This window comes from Poecilia formosa, unplaced genomic scaffold, assembly GCF_000485575.1.
Source record: "Poecilia formosa unplaced genomic scaffold, Poecilia_formosa-5.1.2 Scaffold84, whole genome shotgun sequence".
Classification (NCBI taxonomy): domain Eukaryota; kingdom Metazoa; phylum Chordata; class Actinopteri; order Cyprinodontiformes; family Poeciliidae; genus Poecilia; species Poecilia formosa.
In genome coordinates, this window is record NW_006800023.1 from 2,133,754 (window position 1) to 2,144,333 (window position 10,580).

Sequence of the window (10,580 nt, forward strand, 5' to 3'; positions counted from 1 at the left end):
TATCCTAAATTCCTCCATGACCTCCTGTCCACCAGACATTTACTTTCTGTTCCTGGATGTTTTCTGCAGGGTTTTGTGGTTCACTCTTCAGTCTGTGCTGACATATCGCTGCTCGCTCTGATGGCTTATGACAGATATGTGGCTATATGTCGTCCGCTAGTGTACCACTCTGTGATGAATACAAAAAGAGTCGTTGCTTATGTATTTTTTGCTTGGATTACTCCATTTTTCCTCATGTTTATCAGCACAGGGACAACAGTAACATCAAGGTTCTGTGGCTCCCACATACCAAAGATCTACTGCATCAACTTGCTGATTTCTAAGCTGGCTTGTTCTCCCTCAATAGCTCAGGTTGTTTTTCCTGCTTTTAATTACACATTTTATTTTGGCCATACAGTTTTCATTGTTTGGACTTATTTTTTTCTCATCAAATCCTGCAAAGCGTCTAAAGAGAACAGAAATAAATTCATGCAGACGTGTTTGCCACATTTGCTCACTCTGGTGATTTTTAGTGTATCTGTGTTGTTTGATTTGCTGTACGTTCGATTTGGATCGAAGGAGTTGTCAGAAAACATGCAGAATTTAATGGCGATAGAGTTTCTTGTTATTCCACCGATTATCAACCCTCTGATCTACGGGTTCAGGCTCACACAGTTACGAAAAAGAATTGCACACTTCTTATGCTGCACAGGTTCAGTGTGTAGATTAAAGGCATGAACAAGTCTAGCAAATCAACTCCTGCTATATTTGATATACTGGAAACTTAATTTGGTGTAATTTATCAAATTACACCAAATTAAAAAAACTTGGAGATGAAAACAATAACCAAATAAACCAGAATAAATAAACAAGCAAAGGAAACTATAAAAACATCTGTATTTGTAATGACTAACTGTGCAAACAACTTTCACTGTAAGGTTGCATAGATTTTGTAGTGTGTAAATATATTTACGCAAGAAATATGCAAATCCTCTCAAGACTATATGCCCTTGTTTTAACTAAGAGTTGTTTTTCCTCTGCTTGAGTATGAAGATGCGTGTTTTTGCAAACAGGACTCCTTTGCAACATTACAACAATGTTGATTAGTTTTGTAAAGTCATGCTCAATAAATTCGAATGAGGCTCATTTGTCAGATATGAAGCACATTTTGAAAATTGCAACTTTTAAGCAGGATATTAAATATACTTTTCATCAAGTCTATATTTCTGTGTTAAAATCTTTTTATTTTTTTATTAGTTGGATGTAATATTCTAATCTTAAATGTAATTTTTCAATACTGTAAGCAGAAAATTATAACTAGCAGAAATAAAGGCTTCAAGACATCAGACTAATGTTTCACTTAGTTAATTGAGTTACTAAAGTAAATTAATTTTTCAATAATATTCATATTTATTGAGTCTCACTGTTTCATGCTGTTTCACATGAATCCATTCTTTTACAAACCTGAACAGAAAACAACTTATTTTTAATTTACTTCCTCTTGTTTTCTACTGAGCTTTCCACAGCTGAACCCCAGATTAATGACATCATTTTATATATATATATATATATATATATATATATATATATATATATATATATATATATATATATATATATATATATATATATATATATTTCCACAAATTCTGTTAATAGACATTTTGGCATTATTCCTCCTAACAGAACTGTAAGAATTAAACCTGTAAATAAGTCACGCTTTTAAATGATATCGCTTAATTAAACCTTTTCAATCTTGTAAATGAATCCTTGTGACGGTGACTCTTAAATCTGGACTTTATTGTCTTTTACACGCTTTGTAAGTTAATTGTATTAAGGTTTACTAACCATTTAGAAAAGACATTTTACTAAAGCAAATTTATTACTTTCATTTTTCTTATATATGTTAACGGTCTTTACACATTTGTATTTTATTTTCTTATTACGATAAATTGTAATGATTTTTCACGAGTCTGATTTTTTGGTGATTTTTAAGAGGTACAAATTAACATTTTTTGGCAGTGCAGGGATGGATTATTTAATATCCTTTGAATTGATCAATCTAAGCAACTCTAAGAAATAAAACCTATCAACAAAACTGAAAAAAAAAGCAGTTTCTTCCAGTCTGGAAGAAACTGGAAGAAAGCAGTTTCTCCCCTTTACACAAAATGGATCCCCTTTTCTGTAAAGGGGATCCATTACACAAAATTTATATTTTCACCCAGACATTTTTGGTAAAAAGGTTTTGGTGCCTGGAAAACGAGTTGTTTGAAAAACCTACCCACTGTTAAGTCACAATTGACATAACTGCACTGTTACCTAGCAACCCCAGTGGAGCTCCAGCACATTTGGTCAGCTGGCTTTACCATTTTATAATGGCTGCTTGAAAACACAAGTGCTTTGTTGTTGACTTGCTATTCAGAAACCACCTGCTGCATTCTTGTTGGTTGGGCAGGAGGCTCCACTTCTGCTTTTCAAAGATGTACGGTTGAATAATTGTACATCTGTTTGCAGCCATTTTCACATGCAAGTGTAAAGGTTGTGTTGGGGGCCAGAAGCAGCTTATTTGGATTTAAAGTGATGAGGCCCTAAAACAGCTCAAAATAGGCAGAACTGACCAGACTACAATCTCATCATCTCAGAATTATTTTGTAGAAAAAAGTGTAATGAACATGCTTAACCTATTTAAGGAAGTATAATAATTGTTCACCTTTAAGATGAAGTCATAAAAATAGAGTTATCAAGTTTATTTTGATTTAGATGATCAAAAGTCTCATAACTGACCAGTACTAACCAGAAATGTGTCATTTAAACAGAGAAATAGTTTGTTGCTAAGCCACTAAGGTTGGGGAATATTCAGTCGTTGTTTTTCTGGCTCTAATTGGTTTGTTAAGTTTGCAGAAACCAGAGGCTGGAGTCTGAGCGCCGCCATGTCAGTCAGAGTGGTTATTAATATGAGATGCAACAGGAGGAGAGCCAGAGAGCAGCGCACGCTGAGCTCCATCATGTTGTAACGTCTTACAGGCTGGACTCTTTGCTCTCTGATTATGGATAATGTTTCTGTTGTAAGAACCTTCACTCTCACAGGGATAAATGAGACTATGGACTACAGAGCTGCAATATTCTCCCTCACTTTGGTGTATTACTGTGTGATTTTATTCCTAAATATCTCCCTCATTGTCATTATTGTTGTAGATGAAAACTTGCATGAGCCCATGTATGTCTTACTGTGCTGCGTTTGCATTAACGCGGTTTACGGCACCACCGGTTTCTACCCTAAGTTCTTGTTAGACCTGCTGTCGTTTGCTCAGGAGATTTCCTACGAGTGGTGCCTCTTCCAGGCCTTCGTCATGTACTCGTTCGCCTGCGGTGAACTGTCCATCCTGGCCGTCATGGCGTACGACAGGTACCTGGCCATCTGCCGGCCGCTGCACTACCACTCGTTGATGACGAAGAGGAGGCTCTCCCAGCTGGTGAGTTTCTCCTGGCTGACGCCGTTCTGCATCTTCTCCGTCAGTATTCTGCTCACTTCCAGGCTGGAGCTGTGCAGGCTGAAGATTAAGAGGCTGTTCTGCGTGAACTGGATCATCGTTCAGCTCGCCTGCCCCGACAGCGACACGCTCGCCAATAACGTTGTTTCGTACGCGACGATTTTCATCTACGTGTCTCACGGCTTTTTCATCGTTTGGACTTACATGCACCTCATCAGAGTGTGTGCAACCTCCAAGGATGACAGGGTGAAGTTCATGCAGACGTGCGTGCCTCATCTGGTCTCTTTGATCACTTTCCTGACGGTGATCGTGTTCGATCTGATGTACATGCGCTTCGGCTCGGCGGATATGCCCCAAAGCCTGCAGAACTTCATCGCCATAGAGTTCCTCCTCTTCCCCCCGATGATGAACCCACTGATATACGGATTTAAGTTGACCAAAATACGAAACAGAATCCTGAGTTTGGTTTATCTTAGAGGCCAATAAGAACATCTTGATTTATTGATGGAATTTTGATCATTTCTTAAGCACCACAACATAGAAAATGATTCCTGGAACTGAGATAAGAACTGATGAATGCAGAAAGTAAACATAAGATAAATGAATCCTGATTTATTTATTGTTTTTCTTGTAAATTAGCTGTTCTAATGCCAAATAAAATCAGCTCACATTACATTGTTTCTTTCTGTATCTATTCAGGGTTTCCAACACTGTAAATCATTTCAGCCACATTTAGTTGTGTCTACTCTCTTCTATTCTTTAAGTCAAATAAATTGAGCCAGTTTTAGATGTTGGACCTAAATATTTGAGTTTGTGAAAGATAAATTTACAGCAGTAAGTTGTGATGACTTTTTATTAATTTGATCAAACCTCCAAGAGTTGAATAAACTAAAGTTTTTAGGTTAGCATTGAAAAACACTGAAAGGAGAAAAAAGGAGTGGGAACCATTTCCCAGAATGCTTAGCGGCATGTTTCTGTGTCCTGAGATGGAAGTGCGTTACATTGATCTGACTCTTGTGTTTTATTAAGGCAAATGTTTATTTTAATGTCCTATTCTAAATGCTTTTGAGCTGAATTCATTGTGATGTTTAATAAAGTTCATTATCAGATCAGAAATTTTATTCATGCAACTTGAAACAAGAATTTAAATTATTTTTGTGGTTGAATATTTTAGTAACATGCTGTATTTGAGGTTTTATTTTATCTAGATTCATATTATCATCATATCACCTTTACATAAGACATTAATTTCAGTTTGTCTTTTAAGTAACAGCTGAAAGCAAAACAGACACTAACAACTGTAATTTGTATTTAAAAAGTTTAAAATTTGCATCTTTGCCCTGAATAAAAACTAAAAATATAGAAATATACTATTGATCACTTTGATATCGGGGATTAATAAAGTACATTCCGTCATCCATTTAACTAGGCTTAAGCTTCCTTTCTGACATCTCTTAGTGAATCTAAAGTTTTATCTTAATTATCAGGTTTGTGTATCATTTCAGAGGCAAATAGTCTGATGAACAATCAATTAATTTGATCTGGGATTTGATTGTTTTTTTCAGACACGTTTATTCAATCTTCACACCAAACTTTATTTGGACCTGCAGCAATTAATTTTTTACTCATTGCTATTTTAATCCATCCTACTTACGAAACCTAAAATTATTTATAAACAAATAATTTCACATTTGTTTGAAAACATAAACAAAACTGATTTAGATCATTTGGATCTAAATCCAACTGATATTGGATTTAGATCCAATATCAGTTAATTTCTCTTGGAATATCAATTATATTAACTTTTTATGAATTTTTGACATAGATAATCTTATATTGTGCATATAATTTATTTAATTGTAAATTATGTGGTAAATTCTGTGTTCCTCAAAGTTTGCTTGTTATTATTTGTCAGTTTAAGCGAAACGTGTCAACAGACGTAAAAAGGTTCCTCAGATTTTATTAAGGTTAATTGTCTGGTTATGTTTAAATTATAAATAACGAAGCTTTAAAAGTTCCCAAATAAACTATCGATTTTAATATTAACTTTTATGAAGATGGATGGATGAATAAATAACATTTAGCCAATAATATGGGAGAATGGCCTCTGCGATACTGCATTTATTTTTTGTGATGTTTCTTTAAAATTTTGTTCTTCTTCAGACATTTCTTCAGCTTAAGTTTAGTAAATACAAAATCAATAATGTTTGCATTGATTCTATCTGATGATTATTTACTTCATAAATATAAGGGGTTGCTCATTGAAGGCCTGCATAATATTAGTGATTCTTGCGATGGTGATAAATATTGAGCAGCGCACGTTTGACTCATTGGTTTGGTTTCTCCATCATCCTGAAACCATTTGGTTCATCTGTCGAGCTGCTCGTTGCCTTTTGCTTGTGTTTGTTTTCAGAAAATGAAAAGTTTCTCTTTGAAGTTGCATCCTTTCCATTGTTGCCTTCAGCACTTTCTTTGTATCTTTATTTCCTTTCTTCCTTTGTTTGGTTGCCTCTTTGAGTTCTTTTGCTTTGTGATCAGTCATCATTTGTTCGAGTTCTTTATCTTTTCTCTTTCAACTTGTCTTCAAAGCTGCTGTCTCCTTTTGTTTTTTCATCCAGAATTTTCTTTTCCACTTCAGTCTTTTGCTTGGTAGCTTTTATTAGCTCATCTTTTGCAACACAGCTTGCTCTCGGGCTTCTTATCATCTCATCTTTTTCCTCAAGAACTGTTGTTTCCTTACTGTCCTCCAATAATCTACCGATCTCTTCTTCTACTGCCTTTTTTTTGAAGCGTTGATCTGATCATCTTTTTTTCTGGTTTATTTAAAGATGATTCGTTGAACAGGTTAGGATTGGTCAATGGTCTATAAAATATGTTCATTACATTTTTTGCACAAAATTATTCTTAGATAATGAGATTTTAGTCTGGTTTGAGTTCCTTTCAGAATGAGCTGTTTTAGGGCGTCTTGTCACTTTAAATCCAAATAAGCTGCTGCAGGCCACGCCCCCCAACACAATGTTTACACTCACATGTGAAAATGGCCGCTAACAGATGAACAATTATATAACTGTACATCTTTGAAAAGCAGAAGTGGAACCTCCTGCACAATCAACAAAGATGCAGGAAATGGTTTCTGGATGGTCAGTCAACAACAAAACACTTGTTTTTCCAGCAGCTATTATACAGTGGTAAATCCAGCTGACCAAACGTGCTGGAGCTCTGTTTGGATTGCTTAGTAATGGGCTGGGTTTTCTGGGTGTTGCTAGGTAACGGCATAGTGCCTGCTGATTTCTGATGTTATATTCCAGAAGTTTTAGAAACAGCTCATTTTCCAAGCACCAAAAAACATTAATTTATTACCAAAATAATGGTTGGGCGGTTTTATTAAGCATTTGGCTGTTTTTAGAATTAGTTAAGGGCCAAATCGAAAAACCAAAAAGTGCAAAATGTGAATTTTGATTAATAAGTCCCTGCCACATGGAGATCATTCTCAGACTTTGCCTTCTCAAGCTTTTTTCAACCAGCTTTTCATTGGAGGTCAATTACATTTCTGTAATTATTTATTTAATTTTCATAAAGTTAATTCCCTTTGGTAGATTGGGTTTTTTTAAAGATTTTTTTTTGGCTCTAGTGTCCTTTATTTGATAGTTAAATTGACAGGAAGGTGGGTAATGAGCGAAGGGGGAAAACATGCAGCAAAGGTCGCCAATGCAAGGAATCGAACCTGCGACAGCTGCGTTGAGGACTAAGGCCTCCATGTGTGGGGTTGTGCTTAACCCCTGCGCAACCACAGCACACCCCTTTGGTAGATTTTTAACCAGGCAAATCAGAAAACAGAAGGCGAAGTTGTAAATTATAACGCTGAGTTTCTGGACCCTTGGCTATTGAGAAACATCTGCTTCCCCAATCCCTAACATTTGACTTATTTAATGCGCCAAACCTAAATAAAAATAGTTAAGTGCAATTGTGTAACTTAATTGTACAAGTATTGGGTTACCTTTTTTCTTAAATTAAAAAAAATATCAAAGAAATATTTAAAGAAAATTAAGCAGACTTAAGTCAATTTGAGCATTTTGAACGAGTCAGTCTCCCCAGAGAGAGAATTGTGATTTTTTTTTCTGCCCCTCTAATAACTGCATCTCACTCGACACAATCAAACTCATGAAATAAGATAAAACAAATGAGGCCTACCTTATTTAAAGAGAAGCTCATTCCGACGACGACTTTTCTGGGATACAAAAAGGTTAATAACCTCATGCTTGATGACAGAAACGTGTTGTTCCTCCATACTGCGATGCGGTGGCCCTCATCCAACTGATAGGTGATAACTTTACACGGTTCCCAATCAGACTTGTGCCGGACTTATGTTTATTTGTTTATTTATTTTTGTAAGATAAATATTTTAGATAAATAATTCTCTGTTAGGTCGAAGCTGTGACTCCTCTAAACAGCAAACACCAAAAGCAGGAAAGAGATTTGTTAGCTAGTTGCTACACTTGCCATTAGCCAAACACCCATAGACATTAATACGTATTGATGTCTATGCCAAACACCCACGTACACTTGCACGTTAGCCACGTTACTGTACGTCGATCCTCATTGGCTGAATCCCCCAAACCGAGGGGGCGTGGCCAAACGTCTGTCATTCTTCTGAATGCAGGCGGCCAGAGAGAAACGGACGGCACTGAATAAATGAGAAGTTAGCCCTTTGGGAAGACCCAGGGGTTGGTTCTGTTGTAAATTTCACAAAATGTGATAAATTATTTTTAATTTGTGTTTATTAGGTATTTTAACATGTTTATTTTAAACTAGTGGGGGTTTATCTCTACTGGCTCACTTATACCAGCCATCCCTGTCAGTATGTAACGTTTATAAAATATGTTTTTACATATTTGTTAAAATTTTCACTATGTTGTTACAGTATGATATGACCTCTTCCACCTCCTGCCTGAGCAATTATTGCTATCTGAACAAATGCACTGCTCCTGTCAAAATCAACCAATCAGAGCCAGGGGGAGGGTCTTAGTGCTGTCCATCATGCAATACTAAATGTGCTAATGCTAGAAAAGAACTTATTACAGGAAAACATCTTATTTTCCGTCATTTGAGCTGTGCAAACATTTTAGATAGCAATCCTAACAGATATCCAAAGAATCCACAAGAAATCAAATTTTTCTGTTACACAAACCATGATGACTACAGTGGCAACAGCATCAAGAAACACACAGGCATCTTCCCCAGAAAGCCTCTTTATTCAGATTCAGAGTTAATGCCACAGCAGTTGCATCACCAGTCTGTAAAAGAATCCCTGAGTCAGAATGAACTCGATTCGCTGCCTGTGCAGTAAAGCACATCATGCAATAAAAAAGATTTAAAGGAGTGCAGTGAGAAATGATTAATGACTGCTCAGACTGAAAACCGCTGTGGGAGCAAAATTTAACCTCGATCTCTTCTGGTCACTGGAGGTATTCATCACTTTAAGCCTTCTACTGCTGCTCCCTAGTGGTAGATTTGGTTGTAGCCTGAAATAACGGTGCAGTCCAAGAAGCGCAATGTGGAAAACCAACCTCTTCTAAACAAAGCATCGTAATTATTTACATTATGTACATAAAACCCATTTATTTTAGGGAGGAGTAGTAATAAAAGCAACTACGCACAGCTCTAGTTTCTAAAGGACATTCAGATTTAGCTTATTTACATATTAATGTGTCGCATATTAATTTAGTGAAGTTTGTGGATGCGTCATGAAAAACAAAGGTGAATGAATGCGACTCTGAACATGGGTGGAGAAGCTGCGCTCCGGTCACCTGCATGGCTGCGTGTTCATGCAGAGAAACTCAGACAAAGCCAAAGAAATCCAGGGAGTAAGAGTTGCTTTGTGATTAAATCCTTTAATAATCTCAAGTGTTTAAATGGAAGAAAACAAAAATAAACGGGGAGAATTGGAGATTTTTCCAGCGTGAAGTGCTTATAGCTGGGCTTTAATTTGTTAATTAGAAAATAAACAGAAAAATAAAAGCATTTTTGGACTTTTTTTCCCCCAGAAACCTAAATTTGATTATCAAGAGTGACAGAAATTGTTGGGAAAATTCTGGTTGATAAAGAGAGATGTAAGAACCTTTTTAGTGGCGTAAAAACCATGAATTAATCACAGGAAGCTGCAAATTTACCAGATAAAATTGTCTTAAATTTTCCAATTCCACATGAGTTAACTTCTAAATATTAAAAAATATAAATACTAATAACTAATTTATTAAGGGCCTCAATTAAATAAGTGGTCTATAAACTTTATTAGTTGTGACAATTTAGATAAAAACTAATGTTTCCAGTATTTCAAAGATTGGTGGAAAACATTAACTGAAATTTGAATTCATTTGTAAATTTTTTAAAAATGTTTTCAATATTTACCAACTGCATGTTTAAGAATATTTTTAATATAAATTCAAATTACATTTAATGTTTTTTTACATTGAATTACATTTTACAAATGATTGAAATAAATACATTCTAGATAAATATTCTAAATTTATCCATGTATTTATTTCTTTGAACAAAACTCCAAATTAATTTAAATTATTACATAAATGCTGATTTAGGATCCATTTATTCTTTAAATTGTGTGGTTCTTTTGATGTTAATTAAGGCTTGCATGAAATCTGTTTATAGACGACTACAGAAAGAAGAACTGGACGTTTATCTGCTGAAAATAACGATGCTTTGCTTTCAAAATGTGGAAAACCTGCCTGCAATTTTATATTCAAGAAATCAAAATCTTCCTATAATGTATTCAACAGTGATTTTTATTCAAACACAACCAAAAAGTTTCCTAGAAATCATCTGAAATTATTTAAAGTGGATAACAAAAGATTTTTCTATAAAAAAACAACTCAGAGATTTAAAAAAGTGGGTTTGATGCAACAAAAAACCAACTTCCTATAAGTCATTTAATCAAATAAAGCAATTTATCTTCTCTTACAGATTGATTTTTTTATTCCTAAACAAAACAATTCCTTTTTTGTCCACTTTGAACATTTAAAGTGATTTTTTTCCCCCAAACAAAAAGAAATCCCTTCAATTAACATCTTCCTATTAGTCCACGGTTTAAATGAT

General features: G+C 35.1%; 2 protein-coding genes across 2 annotated transcripts; both read left to right on the top strand.

Annotated features, from left to right (window-relative positions):
* LOC103141514 (olfactory receptor 4S2-like) lies at positions 1 to 735 on the top strand (the record flags this gene model as incomplete). Its single annotated transcript, XM_007557187.2, has 1 exon — positions 1 to 735. A coding segment is annotated over one exon (717 nt), but the record flags the coding sequence as incomplete, so codon positions are not given.
* Positions 736 to 3,007: 2,272 nt separating this feature from the next.
* Positions 3,008 to 3,981, top strand: LOC103141515 (olfactory receptor 142-like). Its single transcript, XM_007557189.2, has one exon. The coding sequence runs from the start codon at positions 3,027 to 3,029 to the stop codon at positions 3,954 to 3,956; it is 930 nt and encodes a 309-aa protein (XP_007557251.1). The 5' UTR covers positions 3,008 to 3,026; the 3' UTR covers positions 3,957 to 3,981.
* The last annotated feature ends 6,599 nt before the right edge of the window (positions 3,982 to 10,580 follow it).